Here is a 27,386-nt window from a genome sequence, read left to right as displayed (position 1 = left end):
ATACTTCCAACAGTTATGCACCACTGGCTGAGAAACCAAGCAAATATCTACAGAGTAAGTTAAAACTTAGACTATCACAAAATCCAACAGGGGAGCCATGCTCTGTTAAATCTATATAGAGTGGTCTGATTTTAACCAAATTTAAAGCGGAATATAACCCTGCATTTCAACTTTGCTCTAAAACATTATTTACAGTATATTATATGCAACCAGCATTTTTTTTTTACTAGACCAGCATTGGAAGGGTTACACAGGGCTTTAAAGTTCCTTTAGATTTCTGCAGACGCATCCGAAGCTGAAAAGAGATACATTTTGTTTACAGAAATGTATCTAAGTGTTGAATGACTCATCTCTGACTGAGAAGGAGCTTGGAGGACTGCCAAAGAGTGTGTAACTGTTTATCAATAGATACATAGAATGTAACAATCTGAACTTCTGCATATCTCTCCACGGAACTTGAAACATGTGTTTAACCCTTCCAATGCTGGTCTAGTAAAAAAAAAATGCTTTTTGCATATAATATGCTGTAAATAATATTTTAGAGCAAAGTTGAAATGCAGGGTTATATTCCGCTTTAAGCACAAAAATATATCGTACAGTGATTTAATATGGTAAAAAGCAACACTCCCGGGACAAAACAAACAAAAAAAAATTCACATACCCCGTACATCCCATAATCTCTGGTCCATCAAAAGAGAATGGGTCAGACTCGTCAGGCTCAGACCTCATTTTGTAGGTTTTTGTCAAAACTTCATTTGTGAAAAAGTCATTAGGCTCAAAGTGGAATTCTAGAGTAAAACTCTACAATACAAAAGAAAAATCAAATCAAACAAGGTAAACTTAAAATTCCAGCCATGTTTCCTGAAACACATCTACAATATAGCCTTTAAATAAGCTCATGCGTAGAAAAAATAAAAATCAACTCAAGTTATAGGCTAGTGCACACTAAAAACCTCTAGCAGATCTGCAAAACGCTAGAGGGTTTTGAAGCAGATTTTAGAGCGATTCTAGGTATGTTTAGAGACGTTTCTGAACATGCCTAGCTTTATTTTGGAGGGTTGTGTAGCAGATTTCAAATAGTTACAGTAGCTGTTCAGTAACAGCTTTACTGTAACAAAAACACCTGGAAAAACGCAAAAAAAAATTAAAGCAGCTAGATCAGAGTGGTTTTCCACTTTCCTATACTTTAACATTGAGGCAGAAACGCCTCAGAAATTAAAAATGCTGCAGCCCCCGAGTTTGCATTTGTGGAAACTACATTGCTACTACACAATTTCTTCATATTGTGTATGCTCAAGACAACATGTCTCTTCCATGCAGCATTAAAACCCTTTCAAAAAGCCCATACAAATTTAATTGGCAGAGGCCAGCTTATTGCCAGTAGTATAGCCACACTATTTAACTAGCCATTCTCAAATTGGGGCATGATCACACATCGCTCAGATTCTACATTTGGGCATAAGTAGCTACAGACAAGTACAAATAGCATACTCAAGACAGTCAAATTACAATCTTCTGTTCAAAACGTACACGTGATTGCTTTCTGCATATTTTTTAAAATGCTGTAGAAAGTGCCCCCCCCCCCCCAAAAAAAAGTCATCTTCATGGTAGACACTGACATTAACCTCCTTAGCAGTATGCCCCAGGAGTCCCCCATGCAGAAAAAAAAATTATTCCAATGGTTGAAAATCCGCTAGCTAGTAAGAGTGTCCGGCACCACTTGATCCCCGCCGATCCACCCGTTTATACGTTACACCCCCGGATCCAGCGATCACGCAGCCTCCCTGCAGAGCTTCGGTCTCTCTATGGGGAGGATAGGGTTTGCGCATGACGTCATGACATGTGCGGTCCTCCTCCCCATTGTGACCAGAGCTGTGTGGTGAGGCTGCGCTGGTCGCTGGATCCAGGCTGGGTAATGTATCGCAAACTCCCTGAGCGGTGTAATGCTCAGGAGGTTAAACAGTCAATCAGAATCATTTGTTTCGCAAAGGACGACTAAGTCGTACCCGGAATTGGTTTTGGCATGTACAGGGCTAGGTGTGGAATAAGATATACAATACAATACAGTACAAAACAATACAGTGAAGCAGTACAGATACAGCGATTTAACCATAACCATGACCGCTGACACAAGTTTGAGCTCAAGTATGTAAAGTGTACGATGTGCGGCAGTGCAGTCATGTGCTACCGAATGCTACTTGAATAGGGTAGGTTAGAGAGTTCATAGAGTTTAAAGAGTTTACAGCTGAGGGAAAGAAGCTATTCCTGTGTCTTGCAGTCTTGGTGTAGATGGAACGGAATCTCCGGCCCAAGGGGAGCCGCTGGAAGAAGCGGAAGCCTGGGTGAGATGGGTCATTTACAATCCTCAGAGCTCTGGAGCAAAGTCTGGAGTTGTAGAGTTGGTCTAGTGAGGGAGTGATTTCCCTATGATTCTCTGCTGATCTTATGACCCTCTGTAGTTTGTGCCTGTCGTTGGCGGAGGAGCCAGCGTACCAGACGCAGGATGGAGGACAGATTCAATTGTGGCAGTGTAGAAGCTCGTCAGAAGCTCCCGGGCCATCCTGAACTTCAGTTGGCACTTGTGAAAAACCTTTGCAGTTAACCTGCTCTGAAAAGCTACAATGATTGGTTCTACCCAAGAGACTGACCAAAAAAAGTGCTAAATCTATGCAATTTTTCTAACAACTTACCATTGGCTGACCAATGTCAGAAAATTTTACTTTTATATCCTTTAAATGCTTCAGGATTGGTTCATCGTGTTCCTTATGAAAATAAAAAAAAAAATTACACCCAGACATACAGAAGTGAAATATTACTTGATAAGGGACATCTCATATCACACCAAATTTAACACCTTGGTCTCCACTCATTTTCTGCACAGGAAAACTGCAACCAATGTTGATCGATAAGCTAGTGCACACTTAAGGCCTCTTGCACACTGCATGCATTTCAGATTCCGATTCCGCTTTTTAATCTGTTTTTACATCCGATTCAGATTTTTAATCTTAACTGCATGCTGCGTTTTTTGATCCGTTTTTCTGTTGAATGTATTCAAGGAAAATCGGAATCGGAAAACGGATTTGCAGTGTGCAGGGAGCCTTAATGTGTTTTTTCACATGCAGTAAAATCTATCGACAGCAACTGTCAGACAACTTATGCAGAAAAACAGACAAGCGGAGACACTTAGATGCTACTTTTTAGGATTGTTAATATAATGCAGACTTAAAGGGACTCCGAGCTCTGAGTAAAAATAAAATTTGAACTTACCCGGGGCTTTCTCCATCCCAGCCCTGGTCGGGACGTCCCACGCCGGCCTCCTGGCTCTTCTCCCGGCGGCTGTCCGCATACTGCGTACAGGCCGGTCCCCCGGGCGACACTGGTTAGTGTCGGGCCTTCTCCTTCCTTATACGTCACGAATGACGTCACACGCCGGCCGCCGCGTGTCATGACAGCGGCCGGCTGACAGCACGGCGCATGTGCGATTAAACCGCGCATGCGCCGTGCTGTCACGGCGGCCGGCGTGTGACGTCATTCGTGACGTATAAGGAGGGAGAAGGCCCGACACTAGCCAGTGTCGCCCGGGGGACCGGCCTGTACGCGGTATGCGGACAGCCGCCGGGAGAAGAGCCAGGAGGCCGGCGTGGGACGTCCCGACCAGGGCTGGGATGGAGAAAGCCCCGGGTAAGTTCAAATTTTATTTTTAATCAGAGCTCGGAGTCCCTTTAAGACATTTAAAAACCTTTCATAAGTCAATTGAATAAGGCATACCTGGACCATATCACTCAGAAGATCAACATTTTTGAATACAGTTAACCAGAATTCTGGAATCCCTTTTGGGTCTTCTTTTTCATCATCTTTCTTTTCCTCTTCAATTTTAGCCTTGTCTTTCATTTCATCCTTAAAGATTACAATAGCAAGTTAGCAATTAAGGTAGGGTCATTTTAAAAATTGACTAATTATGCCTGAAGTTTTGTACAACACCAAATTAAAAGATGCCTGCTTTTCTTCATCTTCTCAAACTTTCAACTGCCAGCATCACTTCCAGTTTAATCACATGACATATGTACAGGACAAAATGCCCTGTCAGATTTGATCAGAAAGCATTGCTTCAGACTAATGCTGGGTACAAATGATGCAATTTCCCACCTGGACGGGAAGCGATCGATTTCCAACATGTCCTATCGGCTCTTAATCGATAAAGCAATCAATTTAATAATTGTGCAAAATTGAGCGCATTAGCGATCAGGTGCACTTTGAACATGTACATGATGCAACTTCCCATCCGATCAGGCGGGAAATTGTATCGTTTGTACCCAGCATTAGTCCCATAATGCCTAGCATCTTTTCTATATTTAACTACCTACTCTGTCAGTTATTGCTTGCATCCTGCTTGTCAGTAGATAAATTGCCACAGTTTAAAATATAACCACTTCACTGCAAAGCTTGGTCTATGTGTATTGTTCTCTCTCCACTCAATCTCTGCTCTAATACCATGCAATTTCCCGTCATATAGACTGGTGGAATCTAATATTTCCCACAGGTTCACTCTGATTTCCAACGGTTTTTTTAATTACTTCTGTTTTTTTTTGTACAGAAAAATGATCAGAAATCAAGGTTGACCCATCTATCTGATTGGAGATTGCATGGCTTAACCACTTAACGGCCGCCTAACGGCGGCTGGTCGCAAGTGGATTTACATGGAAGCGGCCACTCGTTCGAGTGGCCGTTCCATGTCAGTTCACAGAGGGGGTGTCTCCGTGAACAGCCTGCGAGCCTCCGATCGCGGCTCGCTTGCGAAATGTAAACACGCGGGGAAGAAATCCCTGGTGTTTACAGTGTACAGGAGATCGGCGATCCCTGGCATCTGATAGGCTGAAGCCTACCTGAGGCGATACAGGACGGATCGCTGTCCTGTACCACCCATGGGAACGAGGGGGGGGGGGGGGGGAGGGAAGGAGGTATAGCGCTGCTGAGGGGGGCTTTGAGGGGGAAGTCTGATCGCCCTGTCTGAATCCTGATCTGTGCTATGGGCTGAAGAGCCCACCACCCAGCACAGATCACACAGAATTAGCCCGGTCCTTAAGTGGTTAATGTGGCTCATTTGAGCAAACAGTCTTCAAGGATTTCCTTAACCCTTTCCACTCTTTTTTCCTAAAAGGAGTAGTTTCTGCTCAGTTTTTTTTTTTACAGAAATGCACTCTTCCTCTTACTCCCTCTCCCATTTTAACATGGAACACAACATAGTAACATGGTATATAGCTTATTTTAAAGTACATAACGTTTAATTTAATACCTTATTTGGACAGTTTGTCATCTTCTATCGGCTGGTAGCAGAGGACAAAGCCAAGGTATTGTAAATTTTACAGCAATTTCCTGGGTGTAATCCTGGCTTGCGTGAGCAAGTTTCGCAATAGGTGGTTTTATGCCTGCCGCCCGGTATCATGTCACCACACACGATGCAATCTTTGGTATTTCGATTGGGAATTAGACCAATTAAATGCTGGCTACTATTTAGAAACTCCTCCACGTCCATTGAATAGGATGCCATTGCTTCTCTATGCAACTCTGCAAGGAATCTGCAAGGCATTGGTCACTTCCTGGTAGCGCTGATTGCACACTTCCAGTTTGGGGCAGGGGGTACCACCTGTGTGGGCATGTACTCTTACATGCCCACTATACAAGGGGAGAGAGACAGGACTTTGCCCCCCCCCCCCCGCAGATGTGCGTCCAAACTGCCTCTGAAATTATGTCCCGAATAGCGGGACATACGAGTGCAATGGGAAATTCGCGATGTCCCGCTATGCAGGACATACGACTGGAAAGGGTTAATATCAATATGTTCAGCCTTATTTCCTCATTGACTATTTCTGCTGATGTAATATCTACTGTGCAAGTGGTAGAGTAGATACGTTCCACATAAGGAATAGATTGTGTACCAGATTACCATAAATTGCAGTGCATTTCTAACATTATGTAGTCCTACAGGCAGGCATTGCATACTAGTTATGCTCAATGTTAGGCAGGGTTCACACATACATGAATGAATTTTAACATGAAAGGTTTCTGTAATAATTTTCACATGTGGTTTACTGTAGCTAATTAAAAGCAATGGGAACTTGTATGTGATGTGCAATATGCTGCAAGTTTTTTGCGCATGCAAAGAGAGGAATGCGATTTCTTGAAGTTTGGCAGAAGCACGATTCGCCATTGACTTTCATTTAATGTACGGTGAATGCCTTTTTGCATGTGAATTTTAAAAAGCGTGAACTCTGCCTAACTGCAAACTTAAAAGGGGGATCCAACCCAAAATCTGATCATACCATTAACAACAGATTCAGGCTTCATTAAAAATGTATTTAGTTTAGTTGTAGAGCGAGTCAAAGATTCCACTTTTAGCAGTTTCAGGCAACGTTCCCCTTGTATAGAGGAAGCTTGGCTGTAAAGCAGCATATAACCTACCCAATGGAGAGGGGGAGAGAAGGCGCAAGCTGCATCAGGGAACAAACGGAATGGTTTTCCAGCTACCCGATATTAAATAAGTAGTCAGATTTTGCCCTGGACTTGCCACAAACTCATTTTAGATGGCCAATAATCTAGATGTGCACATGACCTTACACAGGAATGCTACTTCAATAAGGCAAAAATCTACTCACTGAAATTTCCTCCTCCTCATCCATTTTCCACTCACACTCCTCTTCTGTAGGCTCATACGTGGCATTGATGATCTGGCTTCTCTAAATGGAGAGCAGCAAATGTCAAGTTGAAGTTTGATTTTTTTTTTTTTTTTTAAGATAAAAGAATGAAAAATGTGTTACCTTGTCAAAGAGTGGCTGATACAAGTCTGCATATTTCCTCTCCAATGCATGGACCTCTTCATAGAACTTTGCTTCTATCTGTGCACATTTCACTTGAAGATTCTTTAGCGCATTCACTCTTCGCTTGACTACTTTAGGTAAACTAAGAAAGAAGATACATAAAATATGCACAATAGACCTTTAAATATGCACAATAGACCTTTAAACAATGAACACAAATATGCCATACTCTTCATCACCTGATGAGTTCAAACTACTGTATACATTTCCATCCCACAGCATATACAAATGTGACTTTTTCACAAAGGCACTTGGCTGAATTGAGAAAGCCGTAGTTTTATTTTCCAGTTTAAGGTGGACACACACTATACAATAAAATGATCCGATTTTACAGTAATTCGATAAAAACGATCGTATCTCAAAAAAATCGAAAGCTTTTTTTTCATTCGACTGAAAAATCCGATCGGATTTCCCTTTTTTTCTATTTAAATCGATCCGGAATGCCAGATATTTCTCTTAAATTTCTACCAAAGATTGTATGGTGTGTTGGATTGTTAATTTATTAATATACACACCCTAGCAATTTCCTCTGAGTTTCCAATAATTTTTATCACAATTGAGGAAAAAATTTAACATAGGTGTGTGGTACATTGGTCATTTTTGAAATATTACAATCAGTCAGAAAAATTGATTTCAATTCTTAAATTGAACAGATATTTTAAAAAATTGTATGGTGTGTGGCCACCTTTAGGCCTAGCAGCACCCAATTCCATCGGGTTGCACACTGGACATTAAAGAGAATCTGTATTGTTAAAATCGCTCAAAAGTAAACATACCAGTGCGTTAGGGGACATTACCCTCTGTCACAATTTCGCCGCTCCTCGCCGCATTAAAAGTGGTTAAAAACAGTTTTAAAAAGTTTGTTTGTAAACAAACAAAATGGCCACCAAAACAGGAAGTAGGTTGATGTACAGTATGTCCACACATAGAAAATACATCCATACATAAGCAGGCTGTATACAGCATTCCTTTTGAATCTCAAGAGATCATTTGTGTGTTTCTTTCCCCCATGCACTGAAGTTTCAGGCTCCTCTTTTCTTCTTGCAAACATCTTTGCCCTTGTTTGTAATTCCTCAGTATGTGAAAGCCCAGCCAGCTCAGAGGACGATTTATCCAGCTGATTAGAGCAGCTTCTCTCTTCTCTCTTATCTAAATAACACACAGGCAGTGTGCATAGAGGGGCCAGAAAGGGTGAGTTCATAGCAGAACCACAACACTGAAGAACTTGGCAGCCTTCCAGACACAGGCCGACAAGTCTGACAGGGGAAAGATACATTGATTTATTACAGAGACTGTCATAGTAGAAAGTGCTACAGTTAGCCAGAACACATTAGAATAGCTTTTGGAACATGTAGGATGATAAAAAAAAGGATGCAATTTTTGTTACGGAGTCTCTTTAATTTTTTTTGTATGGGAATCCCATAGTGCAGTGGTTCCCAACCTTTTCCAGGTCGTGACATCACAACATTCAGATATCCGGGACACGTCACATCATGCCAAACATTCAGATATACATGACACGTCCCGTATGATAGAAAAGAGGGGCTCAGTAACAATCTGCTGATACTGCAGGCACAATGAGGGGCTCAGTGACAATCTACTGATGCTGCAGGCACAATGAGGGGCTCAGTGACAATCTGCTGGTGCTGCAGGCACAATGAGGGGCTCAGAAACAATCTGCTGATGCTGCAGTGCCCCAGGATAGCCAGTATAGTGCCCCAGTATAGCCAGTATAGTGCCCCAGTATAGCCAGTATAGTGCCCCAGTATAGCCAGTATAGTGCCCCAGTATAGCGCCCCAGGAAGGGAAGAGGACAGTCCTGCGGCCCAACTGGGAGCGTCCCGCGGACCACAGGCAGGTTGGGGATCCCCGCCCTAACTCACCCCTCCATAGCCACCACTCCGCCCCTTCTCCTCCCTGAGCCACTCATTCGCACCGTGGCTCCGTCCTCGATGCGCTGCCTCCGCCCTCTGCCTGTAGTTAGTGCAGATCTACAAGAAAATGGCCGCCGCATGTCTGCAAATGTGAACGGCGGCGGCCATTTTCTTGTAGCCCTGAGAAGGGCGATCTGCGGGGGAGACGAGCAGGGGGAGCAGAGAGCGGCGACACATAGCTGGTGCTGCCGCGACACATGAATGTGTCGCGGCACATCGGTTGGGAACCTCTGCCATAGTGCATGCTCTCCAGATACTTATCTTATTTAAGGAGCTGAGTCTGATTAATAAGTGCACCTTCAGAGCAAATTACACTGAGCAATGAAAATGGTTAACGCTTGTGCATTTACTGTATCAACAGGGATAGAATTGCCAGCATTTTTGTCTAATTGAAACGCAATATAATAAAGATAACATTCTTAGACTGCTCTATTGACAAAGAACAGATGGGTACTGACTTGACTCAGCTATGGGAAGGTACAAAGTCTCATTTAAAACATACATCCCATTTCTTTACAGAAACAAAGAGGTCATTACTGGCACATTTTCAATGCATCTGAAAAGACGTTAGGAATTTCACTGGTAACAGACCACCATTTAGGGCACCATAGAGATATTGAGGGCCAAGTTAGAGCCCTTTTCCACAGGAAGCTGAACTACACAGAATGAGCAGTTGCCAGGCAGCAGCAAGCAGTTGTGAAGAGTTCAACAGTATTTTCACTTCCTATCAACTATTCGTGGCAAAGGACCCTAAAACTGTCAACCACTAGATCAGATACTATGGGCAAAAAGTACACAAGCTAAACCCACATCTGTGAAGCCTTTTAAGGTTGCCAGGAATAAGACTTATTTTACATCCAAATTTTAAGTGTAAAGAGGGGTGGGGAGAGGGGTCTTTCAATTCAAAAAGTTTCAATGCGCTCTGTGTGGGGCCGAAGGGGTGTCAAGGAACAGCCTACTGGCAGGTCACTTGACCCTTTGGGCATGTCTCTCCTAATACTCCAGAGGCAAATGTTTCACACCCCCACACACTTTCGATAGGAAATATGATTTGTTTCCCTGCTGATTGGTGTAGCAGATCAGAGCCATTTACATGCTGGTGAGCAAGGTCAGACATTTAAATATCCCAACAGCTTAAAAACCTGGCTTGCCACACCTGGGACCCTTTTTCAAAATGTATTACTCCAAATGCAGGAAACCTTGACAAATGCTGTATATAACCATAGCACATCTCAGCACTCAATTGTTTATCACATCACTCACATACTGCCCTGGTGTCTATGCTAACTGACGGCATGACCAGTGATGCTGCATCAGAAGGTTGCTTCTGTTGGGCGCCCAAGATCTACCAGCTAGCCATATGCCTCACCCAGGCAGGGATCAGCGCGGGACGCAGAAGTTCAACCCAACTTCTGCACTTGTTACCTGAATACAACATTTGGACTATATTTCCACAGACAGCAGCTAAGGGTATTCTCTGGATATCTTCAATGGATTTCTGCTTTTCAAGCTCACAAGAAATTAAATGCAAGTTAAGTTTGTGTAGTACCGTAAATGGCCTTACCTTTCAATATATCCTGTAGGCGTACCCACCAGAACATCTAGCCTCTCTTGTAGAGCAGCAAGAATTTGAGGATTTTGCATCATTTGTGCTGTCAATTGTCTGGCTACAAGAGGAAATAGAATTTTTACTTAACACAGTAAATGATGCACAATCCACGCACAAGCATATGGAACAGCCAAGTACAAAAAGGCATCATTGAAGCAATTTTAGTACTGCAAAACTTTTGCTATTGCAAGAACATATTTGTAGAATAACTCACGTGACAAATTATTAGGGCCCTTTTCCACTAGCAATCGCAAATCACAAACGTCAGCGATTGCAATTTTTCGTCAATTCTGTTATGAGATTTTCATTTGCATTGCATTATTGTAAAAATCACTCCAGAAAGTGATTGCGATTTCCAAATTGAATCACTGTAGTGGAAAATACTTATTGTGATGATTTCTATGATAAAAAACCCTAGCGATTTAAAAATCACTAGCGATTTTGCAATTCAGCAATCGCAATTGCTGTTGCAACTCTCCTAGTAATTACAAAACAGGTTCAACAATCTTGTACACAGAAATCAGTTATGTCAGTTGCTGTATTCCTTCACCAATACCCGAACATAAGCTAGAAGTGGTGAGTGCTTTGCTGCAAGCTCCTTACACCTTATGGTGGAGAGAAGTTATCAGGTCTTAAAGGATACCACAACTGAAATATGACATAATGAGATAGACATGTGTATGTACAGTGCCTAGCACACAGATAACTATGCTGTGTTCCTTTTTTTCTTTCTCTGCCTGAAAGTTAAATATCAGGTATGCAAGTGGCTGACTCAGTCCTGACTCAGACAGGAAGTGACTACAGTGTGACCCTCACTGATAAGAAATTCTCCTTTTTTACCTCTTTCTTGCTCTCAGAAGCCATTTTCTGCTAGGAAAGTGTTTTATAGTTGGAATTTCTTATCAGTGAGGGTCACACTGTAGTCACTTCCTGTCTGAGTCAGGACTGAGTCAGCCACTTACATACCTGATATTTAACTCTTTCAGGCAGAGAAAGAAAAAAAGGAACACAGCATAGTTATCTGTGTGCTAGGCACTGTACATACACATATCTATCTCATTATGTCACATTTCAGTTGTGGTATCCTTTAAAGAGGAGCTGTTAGGTATAAGGTCTCAGAGAAAATAAACACATATCAGTAGCTAAATATTGGCTGTACTTACATTACATATGCATTTCACTATCCACGTTTGTACTTCACAGAATTTTTATATAGTATTTGCAGAGAATGATGCTCCTGACAGCTCATGGCAGGTTCCATGTTTGTCTGTCTCCTATGAAGCCAATTGTTTATGTCCTCCCTGCTTTCTTATTCCACTCACAAAAAAGCTCGTAATGAATAACACTACTGTGCAGTGAATATTAGCCATGTGGCTAGGAACAATAGCGGACTCCTGCAGTATACTCTGCCCTGTGATTTTTCAGTGCTGTGAGCTGGACTGCATTACAAGCTGCTGTAACATGAGCCTGTAACTTCTCACTAGCAGCCGAGGGGAGGGCCCCAGAATGCTTTGCTGTATGGTATGCGGCCTCTCGTCCTTTTTAAGGGCTTGACAATACAGAGCCTTGCTGTCAGCACACATCAAAAGTAAAATTTTTAACCTTCAGTATTGCCTTTTTGGCTTCCTTCTAAACTGTTTTAACACAGGAGAATAGAGGTTTAAATTAGCTTTTGCAGCCTGACAGTTACTCTTTAAAGAGACACTGAAGCGAAAAAAAATTTATGATATGATTTGTATGTGTAGTACAGCTAAGAAATAAAAACATTAAAGAGAACCCGAGGTGTGTTTAAAGAATGTTATCTGCATACAGAGGCTGGATCTGCCTATACAGCCCAGCCTCTGTTGCTATTCCAAACCCCACTAAGGTCCCCCTGCACTCTGCAATCCCTCATAAATCACAGCCGTGCTGTGAAGCTGTGTTTACATCTGTAGTGTCAGTCTCAGCTGCTCCCCCGCCTCCTGCATAGCTCCGGTCCCTGCCCCCGTCCCTTCCCTCCAATCAGCAGGGAGGGAAGGGATGCAGCCGGGGACTGGAGTTCTGCAGGAGGCGGGGAGAGCAGCAGACTGACACTATAGAGATAAACACAGCCAGCTCTGACAAGCTGTTTGTCAGCAGCGTGGCTGTGATTTATGAGGGATTGCAGAGTGCAGGGGGACCTTTGGGGGGTTTGGGATAGCAACAGAGGCTGGGCTGTAGAGGCAGATCCAGCCTCTGTATGCAGATAATATTCTTCAAACCCACCTCGGGTTCTCTTTAAGATCAGATACATCAGTCTAATTGTTTCCAGTACAGGAAGAGTTAAGAAACTCCAGTTCTCTCGATGCAAAAAAAGCCATTAATCTCTACGACTTTCAAAGTTGTGGAGAGGGCATTTATCTGACTTATCTTAACTGTTCCTGAACTATTTACTTTTTCTCTGCCAAAGGAGAGGTCATTAGTTCAGACTGCTCTGAAAGAATAATTTTGAATGCTGAGTGTTGTGTAATCTGCACATATTATAGAATGATGCAATGTTAGAAAAAACACTATATACCTGAAAAAAATATGAGAATATTTTCTTTGCTGCTAATCTAGTAATTATTCATAGTACACAACCAATTCACTATATCTTTTTTTTTCGCGCCAGTGTCTCTTTAAGGCATGATAGCACTATGCAAGGCACATTGGCCTCAATTCACTAAAGGTGTGTACATACGCACTACCATAGACGGGTCCGTCAGACCCTCCCGCTGCGCGTGCGTTCTCCCGACAGTAGTGAGTGTGTACAGTCAGACTGATAAGGCCTGAACGATCTGCTGAGTGGTTCGTTCAGAAACAGCCTCAGTCTGCAGACAATCTGTACACACGCACTACTGTCGGGAGAACGCCCGCCCAGCAGGAGGGTCTGACTGACCCATCGTTCTCTATAGTAGTGCGTGTGTACACACCTTAAAATCATGCTGGAGACAAGGTAAGAGAAAACTTGCCAACACAGAGTGAGAGTCATCTTATCTCTTCATTCCTTAAGTTACCTCCTCTGTAGTCATTTTCACATGCAGTTAATAAGCCTGTCTACCTTCAGAATTCTGGAGTTATTTTAAAGGACTTACGAGGCCAAATTAGTGAAACAAGTTAATTACCTGCATAATCCTTCACGGCACGGAGGACGCTGTCCGTGCCGATCCGCCGGGTCCCCCCGATCATTAGCCCCCCGGGCTGGCTCCCGGCCCAACGGCCCGGGTACCCCTGCCTCTCCCAAAATGGCCGCTTTCTCTGGCCGCGGCTGCGCAGTCCACATAGCCGTGAGTGGCTAATGAGCGGGGGGACCTGGCGGATCGGCACAGAGGGCGTCCTCCGTGCTGTAAAAGATTGTGCAGGTAATTAAACTTTTTTCACCAATTTGACCTCGTAAGTCCTTTAAGGATTGAAGAGTTAACTTAAAGACAGAAGAGGTTTGACTGAGGTAAAATGTTTCCTGAATACTAACATGCCTCATCACCATGGTGATAATGCTAGAAACCAGGGCTGTGGAGTCGGAGTCTTGCAATTTTGGGTGCCTGGAGTCGGAAAAAAATGCACCGACTCCAACTCCTAATGAATTTGTAACTGTAATTAAAATAGAAAATATGATAAAATGTTCTATTTCTCAGATAATAGTCATTAAAAATAATGTATATATACAGTAATAGCTGTGCTTAGTCCACAAAAATGAAATAAACCAATCAAAATTAGTTACTTGTGCTGCTTCAATAAAGCAGTTCCTGTATTTTTAAGGTCAGATATACATATCTGATTGCGACTGTATATGATGTGTACACAGGAATCTCTTATATATGTTACGGCCAGAACCCGAAGTTGGGCCACTTCGGGTTCTGGCCGGGCCACTTCGGGTTCTGGCCGGCCAATGCGCGAAGTAACCGCTGTGCTGCAGCCAATGTGAGAAATGGAATGATTCCTCTGACATTAATGTATCTTCTGGCCGCAGCGCAGCGGGCAAACGTAGAACAACTTAGTTCATTTAATGCAATTCAGCCGGGCGGCAATGTAACAATTCAAGCCGCCGGCTTTTTCTCTGCCTCTCTCTCCTCCTCTTATGGGCAGTCCCCGGGAGTCGTTCGTCGCACCAGGAAAGCAGAGCGGGGAGGCTGCAGACATCGCTTCTGCCAGCACCCGCTCTGCAAGAACGGCAGGATTCCCCTGCCGCGACGAACGACTCCGGGGGGACACTCGTGTCCCTGCCCGGCTGCCCATAGGAGAGAGCGAGAGGCGCGGGAGGTTACATTGCCGCCGGCTGAATTGCATTAAATGAACTAAGTTGTGGCCGGCCAGAACTAGAAGTGGCCAAACTTCGGGTTCTTGCCGTAACATATATATTAAACAACATCTATGCTGTAAGAATAAAGCCTGATGTGTAGCTGTGTCACTAATAGAGATGGTCAACGAGATGCATAAATCAGCATCAATGCAGAATTATTTCCAACTGTATGCACTCCCTTTGCTGATGAAATCAAATAATGTGATAGGTTATTAAAATTTGGTTTGGTGACTACAAATTAAAGGGTAACTGAGACGGATGAAAAGTTAAGTTTTATACATACCTGGGGCTTCCTCCAGCCCCCTTCAGGCTAATCAGTCCCTCGCTGTCCTCCACCACCTGGATCTTCTGCTATGAGTCCTGGTAATTCAGCCAGTCAGCGCTATCCGGCCGCATGCCGCTCCCACAGCCAGGAACATTCTGCACCTGCGCAATAGTGCTGCACAGGTGTAGTATGCTCCTGGCGGAGGAGTGTGTGCATGCGCACTACGCCTGACTGGCTCAAGTACCTGGACTCATAGCAGAAGATCCAGGTGGTGGAGGAGGACAATGAGGGACTGATTATCCTGAAGGCGGCTGGAGGAAGCCCCAGGTATGTATAAAACTTTAATTTCATCTGTCTCAGGTTTACTTTGTTACACAGTAGTACTATACTCTACATATGCACTCCCCACAGAGCTGCAGGGAATCCACTGAGAATGCTGTGCACATTGAACACAGAGGTGTTGTCTGTCCCCCATAAACCTTGTTCAGATTGTGCATGAAGAATGTGTAATAGAGGAAGAATCTCCTCATTCCCCTGCAGAGTACCTGCACATCATTCTTACATGTACCCACAGTCATATTGCCTAGGGCCTGATAGATGTTCTTTGTTCTGGTTTGTACCTTTTACAAGTACTCTTACCAAGGACTAGTTTTAGTCTAAAGGGAATAAATATAGTAGTCTACATATCCTCACTTCAGTTGTCTTGTAAAATTCCTAAGCGTTGGCAGTTAAGAGACGAATTTCATGTTACATACTTTTAATCAACAAAATTGTAATATGCAAATTAGAGGAGTCGGAGTCGGTGGAATCCTAAACTGAGGAGTCGGAGTCGGTGGATTTTTGGACCGACTCCACAGCCCTGCTAGAAACGTTATTAAATGCAGGAGATAAGCTTAGTGAATTGAGGCCATTGTCATGCATTTGTATCAAAGCACAAATCACCCATGCATCTCTCCATGACCAATTCACTGTCACTAGAAGGCACAGCAAGTAGTTATGACAAAATTGAGTGCCCTGGTCTTTATCGAAACCCTGTTTGCGAGAAAGATCACACCCCACTACTGACTAAAGCTTCCCATTTTAAAAGGATACCAGAGCAGAATAAAAGCTAGAAAAAAAAAAACGGAGGGAGCAGGCATATACAGTCACCTGTCCTGATGGCCACTGCTTCCCACTCCATTTTTTCTGCCCCCTGTATCTTACCCAAAAGCCCCCAAGGGATCTTCTTCCGGGTTGCTGAGTTGGACTTTACTGTGCAGAAAAGGCTGCGTGCATCCAACAGCACGCACACATGGCCAGGAGCACACTGCGCATACCGTCACAATTAAAAGTCATGCTCAGTGCGCGCTCCCAGTCTGTGCAGTAAAAGCCTGACTCCGGCGACGTGGAAGAGGATCCTGGGGGCTTTTAGGTAAGTTAGCGGGGCAGAGGAGAACAGGAGTGGTGGGCCTCAGGAAAGGTGACTGCACATGCCTGCTCCCAACTTTTCCCTAGCTTTATTCTGCTCTGGTATCCTTTAAAAGAATGGTTCTTAGACATAAGCACCTTGTTAGAAGACTGATCCACAGGAATACGGTCTAGGGTATATGACCCCAGTTAATACACTTCTGATGTGCTTACACACCAATATGCACTGCTGAAATGAGAACAGAAATGCATATCGCAAGTGTGAGGTAGCATTATCTGGCAGAGCACAGAAGTCAGGGTACAAAGATGTTGGCATGAAAGAAACTGATACTTAGAGACATTAAAAAATGTTTATTTTAATTTATGTCCACCACATGTTGCTGGTTATGCCTTGAACTCACGTTTATTCAGTGGCACATTAAAGCACATCTGCAGTCAAACATTAAAATCAAACCACAAGACAGGGCTGTGGAGTTGAGAGTAATTTTTGGGTACCTAGCTAAAGTGAGATGTACAAAAATGCATGGACTCAAATTTAAGTTGTAATTAAAAGAACATTTTTCTATTTCTCAGATAATGATGAATACAAAAATTGTATACAAGGTAGTCCCCAGTTTACAGACGCCCGACTTACGCACGACTCTCCAATACGAACGGCCCGATCCAGTCGAGCTGATGTCATTTTCGTGGGGGAAGTTTGAAGAAGCGGTTTCAAACGTCCCGACTTAACGGATTCAAGTTAACAAATCTACAGTCCCTATCTTGTTCTTTAGCCGGGGACTACCTGTATACTATAATAGCCATGCTTAGACCACAAAATTAAAATAAACCAACCAAGAGTTACTTGTGCTGCAGAAATAAAGAAGTCACCCCATTTTTACAGTCAGATACTGTGACTTTATAAGTGCCTATTTCCACTAGTGCCAAATTTTGCAGCATTTGTCTGCAGACAAAAAGGGGCAGGAAAATGCCATCTAACCTAGGGCTTGCTGTACACATTGCACTGTGGTGCAAATCTGGATGGCATGCTGCAGCAGAATCACTATATGGGATTTTTGTAACGACTCCACAGCCCTGGTTGCAGAAGTACAGTACCGCCCTGGTTGCCTTACCTGCAAATCCATAGTTTGCCATAGTGTATATATTTATGAGGTCAGAGGGGGGGCAGGCCACAATACAGGACAGACAGCCAAGGAACTGCTGTACTCAACACTACCAAGCTGTCTTTATGGTCACTTTCCTACAGACATCTTAAAGTGAATGGGAACCGCATTAACACCCTCGTTCCGGTGCTGGCTCGCCCGGTAGCAGCATTTGACTAAATTAGTCAAATACTGCTTTATCCGGCCGAAGGAGGCTTCAGAAGTCTTCAGGGAGCCCGAGTGCTCCTGAAGAAGGGCGGCCCTGTACTGTGCCAGCACGCTCACGTGTGTGCAGTACTGAGCCGCACGTCTTCGGGAGGACACGGCTCCCGAAGACTTCCAAATAACCTTTCGGCGGGGGATTGAAACGGGGGGAGGGGCCTGGGGCTAGCCAGCACAGCATAGGGAGCACCGAGAGAGGAGACAGAAGGCTCTATAGGATCCAGAGCTTTCCCTCTCCTTAAGTATTTGCGTCTTTTTTTTTTATTTATTTAATTTATTTTTTAAATGCGGTTCCCATTCACTTTAAATACATCAACTAAAGCACACAGAGAAAAACCATTTTTCCTATCAGATTACCTTTACAATTTGCATCTTCTCCAGTTTCTTCTTCCTCAACTTCTTCTACATCTTCCATATCTTGCTGGTCAAGTTCTGCCTGCTCTTTGCTGCTTAAGGGAGAGAGATGAAGGTTTAGTAAGGTCTGTAAAGGTAGGAGTTTTTCAGGACCTACAATAATCAAACTTTACAAAGCTACCACAAGGAAGTCACATTGCGTTCCGTCCGTGTCAGTCTGCGTTTGACAGGGTTAAGATTAGATTGTTTTAGGTTTGCTTAAGTACCAAGTAAAGGTTAAGTAGTATTGTGATGAAAAAAAGGTCATCTATACTGAAATGGCATATATATGTAGTAAACCTCATAAGGATGCAGGGGCTTCCCCCTCCGGATGCAAGTTTTTTAAATTTTAAAATAAAGTCACAGGTGTTAAGGTGAAAAGCTCAGACTACACTAGACATTCTAGCAAAATAAAAAAAACCGCACATCATTTATGTACCAACTACTGTTACTGCTGTAACAATATTCAGTTTACTAAATGAGGTTTGGCCAGCTGGTGGCACTGTGCATGCCAAAGACTCCTATTAGACCTACCGGTAATGGAGTTTTTGATTGTCATCTGGGACAACCTGAGATCCAGTCCCGCCCAGGATCTGGGGAAACACACCAACAAGAAGTTTAAAAGCCCCCGCCCACCCTCCATCCTCAGTGCGTCTGAAAGTAAACAGACTAGAAACACCAAGATGAAGGAAAAAAACTAGACACCTAAAGGTGACTATTAGGATAATACCCTGTGCTCCTGAAATTAACAGAGAAAGGTGCGAGACAGGAGAAGGGAAGGGTTATAGAGGTTTGTCCCGAATGACAATCAGAAACTCCATTACCGGTAGGTCTAATAGGATTCTTTCTCTAATTGTCATCCGGGACAACCTGAGAGATAGGCAAGAAGTCTTAACAAGACAAACATCTCACCTAGGGAGGGACCACTGCCTGGAGCACCTTTCTGCCAAACGACTGATCCTGCTGAGATAACACATCCACTCTGTAGTGTTTGATGAAAGTAGATGCACTCGACCAAGTTGCCGCTTGACAAATCTGTTGAATGGTAGCTCCTGCCCTTTCTGCCCATGATGTGGATAAAGATCGGGTTGAGTGGGCTTTAATGTTAGGAGGTAAGGGACAATCACTACCCTCATAGGCCAAAGCTATCATCTGTCTAATCCATCTTGCGATGGTTTGTCTGGATGCCTGCTGGCCCCTATTCTTCCCTGCAAATAAAACCAACAGGTTGCTAGACTTCCTAAATTCTCTTGATCTGGCAAGATAGGTTAGTAAGGAACGTCTGACGTCTAAACAATGGAACCCCTCCTCTCTGGACCCCGCAGGTTTAGCACAAAAAGAGGGAAGGACAATTTCTTGAGACCTATGGAACTCTGAAGACATTTTTTGGCATATAGGCCGGGTCTAACCTGAGTCTAATACTGTCAGGACAGTTAATTAGGAAAGGATCTTTAATGGAAAGAGCTTGTAAGTCACCTAAGCGCCTAGCTGATGTGATTGCAATGAGAAAAGTTATTTTAAGCGTCAAAAATGTAATATCAATATCTTCAATGGGCTCAAAAGGGCTTTTCATAAGACTAATCAGGACTAGAGATAAATCCCATTGTGGAAAAATCTTTTGCTTCACCGGAGTTGATCTCTGTAAAGCTTTAAAGAAATTTCTGAACAATTCTTCCTGAGCTAAATTCCTGTCTAGCAGAATGGATAGAACTGAACACTGTACCTTGAGAGTATTTGGTGCCAGCTTCATGTCAAACCCGTCCTGGAGGAAATCCAGAACTGAGCTCAATAGCGTATGGTTCTTGTTATGAGCATCACACCATGATAAACTTTCCAAACCTTACGGTAAATCTTCTGAGTTATCGGCTTTCTGCATTTCATCAATGTCTCGATCACTTTCTCTGAAAGACCTTTTTGCCTAAGAATTACCCTTTCAGGATCCAGGCTGCCAGATTGAATAATTGTGGCTTGGGGTGCGAGAGCGGCCCCTGAATAAAAAGATCTGGACGAAGTGGCAGAGGAAATTGAGGTTCCACTGACATCTTCAACATTGTTGCATACCATGGTCTTTTTGGCCATTGGGGAGCTATTAGAATCAATTTCACTTTTTCTTTTTGAAGCTTTCCCAGTACCTGAGGAAGAAGCAGAGTTGGAGGGAAAGCATAGCAAAGCTTGAACTTCCATGGGAGACAGTGCATCCAACCCCAGAGACTTCTGGCATCTGTGTAGCAAGAAGAAATTCGCTACTTTTGCGTTCTTTGGGGATGCGAAGAGGTCTATCTCCAGGATCCCGAATCTTTCTGTTATCAGTTGAAAAACTTCTGGATGAAGTTCCCATTCTGATTGATTCACCTCCTGACGACTCAAGAAGTCCGCTTCCACATTGAGGATCCCCCTTATGTGGACTGCCGAAAAGCGATAGAACCCGAGGTTCTATCCATACGAGAATCTCCGCGCAGAGAGACATGAGCTCGCTTGATCTCGTACCTCCACCTTTGAGAGATACGCCACTGCCGTGACATTGTCCGAAAAGATCTGAACGCGATTCCCTTCTATTAGGGACTGAAAAAACAGAAGAGCTCTCTGAACTGCCAGAAGCTCTCTGAAGTTGGATGACTTCCTGCTGATAGCCTGGGACCAACTTCCTTGGGCATGATTGCCCAATGCCGTTGCTCCCCAGCCCCAAGAACTTGCGTCCGTAAAAATCTTTACTAGATCGTTTTGCCTCCAGAATCTCCCCCTCTCCAAGTTCTGTCGGCTCAACCACCATCTTAAGTCGATTTTGACTGAGTCTGGGATCAGAATTCGTAGATCCAAGGACTCCCTGCATCTGTCCCAATTTGAAAGAAGGAGAGACTGAAGCTCTCTCCCGTGCGATTGGGCCCAAGTGACTGCCGGGATTGCTGTTGAAAATAGACCCAACACTCTCATAATCTGCCTGAGAGACGAAGTCTCTTGGCTGATCAAAATGTTTATCTCTAACTGTATCTTTACAATCTTTTCTGTCAGCAGGAAGATCTTTTCTAAAGAATTTATTCTGTAGCCTAGAAAAGTAATTTCCTGGGTCAGATTTAGAGACGACTTGGCGTAATTCACAATCCAGCCCACCTGACCCAGTGTGTGGATCACAATATCCCTGTGGGATTTGACTAGATCCTCTGTCTCCGCAAATATCAAAAGATCGTCCAGGTAAGGGACAATCGAAATTCCCTGAAGCCTTAATCCCTTCATCACCTCTGCTAGCACCTTGGTGAATACTCGCGGAGCTGACGCTATTCCAAATGGAAGAGCCTGAAATTGAAAGTGACGAATGTGGGAGGGAGCTCTGATTGCGAATCTCAAAAATTTTTGATGTGCCGCAAAAATCGGAATGTGCAGGTAGACGTCTTGAAGGTCTATTGAGACAAAAAATGCCTTGCAATAGGGACCTTACTGAATATATACTCTCCATCCTGAATTTCTTGTAAGTCAGAAATGGATTGAGAGACTTTAGGTTTAAAATAAACCTGAACTCCCCGTTGGCTTTCTTTACCAGAAATACGTGGGAGTAGTATCCCTGGAATACTTCTTCCTGGGGAACATGAATAATCACTCTTTTCTCTAGGAGTCTCTGAATTTCCAATTTCAAACCCCTGGCTTTCGCCAGATTTTTCGGAATTGGATTCACAAATCTCCTCTGAGGGGGCTTGACAGAAAACTGCAGGCGATAACCCTGACTTATAATCTGAAAAACAAACGGATTGGGATTCAATTTCTCCCATTCTAACCGAAAATAAAGAAGTCTGCCCCCTACTGGAAGAGAGTCATTTACCTGGTTTGGGGGGGGGGGGGGGGGGGATCAGTCTTCCCGAGAGTGAATCCCCCTCTACCTCTCCCCTTCTGAAAGGACCATTTCCTCTGCACATTCCTGTTTTTGGTTAGCTCTGGCCTTTTAGGGACAAAAGGCCTTTTACCCTTAAAGCTTTTCTTATTTGGGAATGGTTTCCCCTTTTCGGCTGACCGGGAAAGTACTTCCTCTAAACCTGTGCCAAAAAGAAGATTACCTTCGAATGGAATGGCACATAATTTGTTTTTGGATGTCTGGTCTCCTTCCCAGGTTTTCAACCACACTGCTCTCCTAGCCGAATTAATAAGTGCTGTCGTACGGGCTGATACACGAATAAGTTCTGTAACTGCGTCGGCTAAAAAGGCTACCGCCTTAAGAACTACTGGAAGAGAGGCTGCATAATTTTTTAGTGGAACTCCTTTAGAAATTTGTTCAATCAAATTGTCCATCCATATTCTAAGATTACGGGAAATGCAGGTGGCCGAAATACCTGGGATGAAGCCAAACGCAGCAGATTCCCATGCTTTCCTGAGAAGTGAATCTACTTTCTTATCCATCACATCCTTAAGGACTCCAGCATCCTCAAAGGATAAGTCCGAATCCTTGGAATATTTGGATAGGTACGCATCTAATTTAGGACGTTTAGTCCATTTATCAATTTGACTGTGAAAAAGGGAACTTTTTGCCGATTTTGGGATAAACAAGGGTCTCTCTGGATTTTGCCACTGGGATGTAATGATTTCCTGCAGAGTTTTATGGATAGGAAACACCCTGCCCGTGGCCTGACCCAGACCTGAATACACCTGATCCTGAGGGGTAAGTTCAGGAACTGCCTCCTTAATTTGCTCTGTAACAAACACAGCTTTAAGCAATTCAGAAGACTCATCAGGAGAAAATAAAAATCTGGGAGTTTTAACTGTTTCCTCTCCCTCTGATCTGGGCTGCTCTCCTTCCTCCTGTGACATATTCTCTGATAAATCCTCCCCCTCCTCCTCTCTATCTTCCTCTTCCTCCTCAACCCCTAAAATGTCAGGAATAATGGAAGGTTGAGAGGGAGCAATATTGGAAGGACCTGGAAGAGGATCCATAGCAGGTGGCACAAAACTCTTTAAATTTGTCCAAAGTTTCCTGCATGTATTTACTGATTCCATTACTCCCTTCAAAATATTAGAAGTCTCTGAAACCACAATAGCGTCAGTGCAGGCCTGACATATATTCCTAGGGGTCTCTAGGGCAATTTTTGTGTTACATAAACCACATCTTTTATATTTAGGTGGTGCAGTAACTTTGGGCTCAGTCTGCCTGGAAAAAAAAAAAAACACATGACAAGACATCCACTGAGATATGCCATATTGAGGTGATAAGTAAAGTCACAACATATCCTCCACTGGAGGACTTACCACCCCAGACCCGGATGGCTGCACCTGGGAAGAGGATTTGGCCGCCGCATCTGCCTCCTGCTGTGTCTGCTGCTGCTGCGGCTGAGGTTGCGACATCCTCTCTGGCTAGCGGTGCACTCGTGGAGACGCCAGGAACACGCTGACTCAACTTCCTGGCTCTCCAAATTCCGCCTCCTCCCCTAGCAGCGTGACTACTTCCGCCTCTCTGGATTGGCTGGATCGGCTGTCAGACCGGATGCGCCTTGCAGGGCCGGCGTCTGACGGAGGAAGGGAGGGTATTCTGGCCACACTCCGCACGGAGACCAAATACCTGGCTGAAATGTATCTTAGAGGAGGTCCGCGGCTAGCGTTACCTCCTGTACGCCTCGCCACCGTCCTCTGCCTCCTCTGGGAAAAAGACTCACCCTCTGGTGAGTACAAGAAAAATAACAAACGGGAGCTTGCTTCCTTTAGGTGTTTCCGTCACGGAAACACAGATGAACTGAGGATGGAGGGTGGGCGGGGGCTTTTAAACTTCTTGTTGGTGTGTTTCCCCAGATCCTGGGCGGGACCGGATCTCAGGTTGTCCCGGACGACAATTAGAGAAAACACTTTATAGTTTTGAAGATTACGCAGTCAAATAATGCATACAAGTTATATAAGAGTGAAAGTCCCTGTTATATACACCCTTCTACAATTCACACCTTCACAACCCAAAGACATTTTTCAAGCTGCAAAGGAAACCATGATTTTGCTTAAACTAACTCCTCTGGAAAACACTTAAATTATGCTGCCAATTTCGCTTTAATTATCCCCCATAAGGGAGGTCCAAAAAAGTTTGCTTGTCAGGGGGGGGGGGGGGGGGGAGCTGCTCCTAAAGACTTGTCTATATGGTGGTTGTTCTCTCCTCCATTCATACCGCAGCTTCAGTAAGTCAAGAAATGTAGTCTTTAGCCACAAGTACAACTCTCCACTTGCATCCATGGACTACATCTCCCAGTGTTCAAAGAGAATAAAACTGGTATGTGCAGAGAAGATGGCAACCACCATACTAACAAGACAACACAGGAACAGTCCCCCGTAATTCCTCTCACTCCATCAGCACACTATGATGAACCTCCCTTATGGGGAAGTTAATTTTAAAAGAAATCCATTGTTCTTTAAATTGCTAGGAAGGAAGTTTTTTGTGGCTTAGCCATGATTCTACAAAATATTTAAAAAATGGTTAGATCAAATTTGGTAAAGAGGAAAAAAAAAAAAAAAAAAAAAAAAAAAAAAAAAAAAACCACCACAACAACCACACCGAGTTTGCAAGTTCCTCTAATACACTATTCGCAGGCAACCTCACACACAGATGGAGCCAGTACCCAGCCAAAATGGTTTAAGAGCACATTTACACTAATGCAGCAAAACAAATTTTTAAAATCAGATCAACTTAAAAGTCCTGCATGCACAGGTTTACGTATCCATTTTCACTCATTGGCCTCAATTCACTAAGCAGTTTAGACTAGTCTACTGATGGTTTTTAGTCTACTGGTGGTTTAGTGTAATGTTTTATGCTGGGCATACACTGAGATAATGCGCCGGCATCGAGCCAGCAGCTCAATGCCGGCACATCACTGCTCGTCAGCACGGGCCGATTCTTGCTCGACCCCGTGGGCGCTTCCTCATTAGCGCTTTGTTTTCTGCATTGTCCGCCCACGGGGATTGAGCACGGTATCGATCCGCCGCGTTGATCGGACATGTCTGATATTAATCGAGCCATCAGCGGCTCGATTAAGAACTATCACGCCGTGTATGCCCAGCATTAGACCGGTTTTTAAACCTGGTATACACCATTTGGTAATTAGGCTGGTAAAGCTGGGGTAATTATCAAAATTTGCAATTCACAAAGGCAAACAAGTAACCACGCCTACTTTTTCTCACAGAGATTAGACCAGCTGATTTGACAGTAAATTCTGTGAGGTATGTTAGAGGAAAGGATGGAACCTTTTGAATTATGCAGGAGTTTAATTGTATCCAGAGGAGAGCTCAGAGAAGAAGGATGGTAGTCATAGCTACTGGTTTGTGAATTCATCTTTTGATCATTTCCCCTGCTTTACCGACCTAATTACCAAGTATTTTAGACCAGGTCAAAAACATTTGGTAATCATTAGTGAATTTCCTCTTAATGCAACGGATTTAAACACAAACCATCAGTAGACTAAAAACCATCAGTAGACTAGTCTAAACTGCTTAGTGACTTGAGGCCATTGTATTAGAGTGTTTACCAATTTAAAAATAAAAAAGTCGGATACTCACCTAAGGAGAGGGAAGGCTCGGTCCTAATGAGCCTCTCCTCTCCCCGTGCCCGGTCCCGCGCAGGATCCCCCGTGGCAGTATTCGACCAGTTCGGTCAAATACTGCCACTTCCGCATGCCGAAGGGAGCTTTCAGAAGCCTTCGGGAGCACTCGGGCTACCGAAGACGGGACGCTCCTTACTACGCTTGCACGAGCGCCCTCTATGACGCGCTTGCGCAGTATGGAGCGGCCCGTCTTCGGAAGCACGAGTGTTCCCGAAGTCCTCCAAAGTCCCTGCGGCGGCGGACGCGAACGGAGGAGCCAGCGCAGCACCGAGGGCACCGGTAGAGGAGAGGGAACGCTCATTAGGACCGAGCTTTCCCTCTCCTTAGGTGAGTATCCGACTTTTATTTTTAAACTAGTACCCATTGACTTTAAACACTGCAAGCCAACATGTTTTAAATGCACTGAAAGCAAAACCGGAACACATACTTTGAAGACACTGAACAACCCCTAAAGCATACAGCCAAAGAACAGTTCTGCACATAGCAAAGTGGCAGTAGTAATTAATATTGGTAAGTGGTGTATGACCTCTGCACTTATGTTTCGGTCAGAGGCTGATGACCAAGTTTATATAAACAAATTGTATGATTTTCTAGCTTACATAGTACACCCTCCCACCATCCCTCCCCATTGCACATCCTATTTAGAGCTGTCTGATGTAAGGCTTTATATTTTTCTTTCTTGCTCAAATCAGTGCAGCAAAAACTAAATTCTGTCTTGTGGGGGTTGGGAATAGCGCAATTTCAAAATTTAGTAAAAAAAAAGTGGCACTTTTCTGCCAATCAGACCAAAGTTGGTCACCACCTGTATAAGTCATCACCAATTTTAAAAGTTGTATGCTCGTTTCACCTTTTGACCAATAATACGGAGTTACAAAGTATTGCAATTTATAAAGCCATAATCACCACTTTATACGCTCACCACTTTGGACAAGGTATTTTTTTTCCTTTTAACAAATACCGACTGCCACTTTCCTGTGGATCACCACTTTAACTGTAGTTGTGGATCACAACATTGAAGTCAATAGTGGCTTCACTTAAATGATTAGAGCAGCAGATTGTAACTTTATGGCAATTATGTTTACTTATCTAAGCTTTGCCTGCCCCTTTATATATAGTGCAAACAAAGGAAACATCTGATTTTTAAAAACCAGAGGTGACCTGTAATAGCTCCGTTTTATTAACAGGCCCTTAAATATAGCACTTGCGCAGGCAGTTGTTACTCACCACTATTATAAGTGCTACTTGACTGGCTGTATTTGAGCCTTTGCATTCAGGGTTTCCAAGGCAATGTCCAAGAACAAGGCAAGGAGAGAAAAACGTAAGTACTGAAAAAGCAAGAGTACTGGGAGCACAAAGCACCAGTTCAGAATGGAATGTTGCTTTAATTTAAAGGAAACCTGTAAAAAAAAAGTTTCACTTACCTAGGGCTTCTGCCAGCCCCCCGCAGCCACACTGTGCCCACACCATTACTCAACGATCCTCCGGTCCCACACGGCAACTCAGTTTTGCTTTCTCAAGTTGCTGGCTACTGCACGGCCCTGGCCATCATTTGTGCTCATACGGGAGCGCCCTGCGCAGGTGCAATACAAGGAAATTGACTGGAGCGCAAAATGAGGATGCACATGGCCAGGGCTGTGCAGGAGCAGTCGACTTGCAAGTCCGCAAAAGTGAAACTGAGCCACGGTGGGGGAC

At 43.8% G+C, this 27,386-nt stretch overlaps 1 protein-coding gene across 1 annotated transcript in view; it reads right to left on the bottom strand.

Annotated features, from left to right (window-relative positions):
- Nucleotides 1–562: 562 nt before the first annotated feature.
- The window catches only part of NAP1L1 (nucleosome assembly protein 1 like 1), a 36,023-nt gene continuing 9,199 nt past the window's right edge, over nucleotides 563–27,386 (bottom strand). Inside the window, exons 3-10 of the mRNA XM_068273648.1 lie at nucleotides 18,109–18,197; nucleotides 10,374–10,476; nucleotides 6,816–6,957; nucleotides 6,654–6,734; nucleotides 3,769–3,897; nucleotides 2,691–2,762; nucleotides 662–801; nucleotides 563–572 (exon numbers count right to left, since the gene is read on the bottom strand). Of these exons, the coding sequence (XP_068129749.1) occupies nucleotides 563–572; nucleotides 662–801; nucleotides 2,691–2,762; nucleotides 3,769–3,897; nucleotides 6,654–6,734; nucleotides 6,816–6,957; nucleotides 10,374–10,476; nucleotides 18,109–18,197 (766 nt within the window). The remainder of the gene's footprint in view (nucleotides 573–661; nucleotides 802–2,690; nucleotides 2,763–3,768; nucleotides 3,898–6,653; nucleotides 6,735–6,815; nucleotides 6,958–10,373; nucleotides 10,477–18,108; nucleotides 18,198–27,386) is intronic.

This window comes from Hyperolius riggenbachi, chromosome 3 (assembly GCF_040937935.1).
Source record: "Hyperolius riggenbachi isolate aHypRig1 chromosome 3, aHypRig1.pri, whole genome shotgun sequence".
Classification (NCBI taxonomy): domain Eukaryota; kingdom Metazoa; phylum Chordata; class Amphibia; order Anura; family Hyperoliidae; genus Hyperolius; species Hyperolius riggenbachi.
The sequence above is the reverse complement of the archived record's forward strand: the minus strand, read 5'-3'. Positions and strand labels throughout refer to the sequence as shown.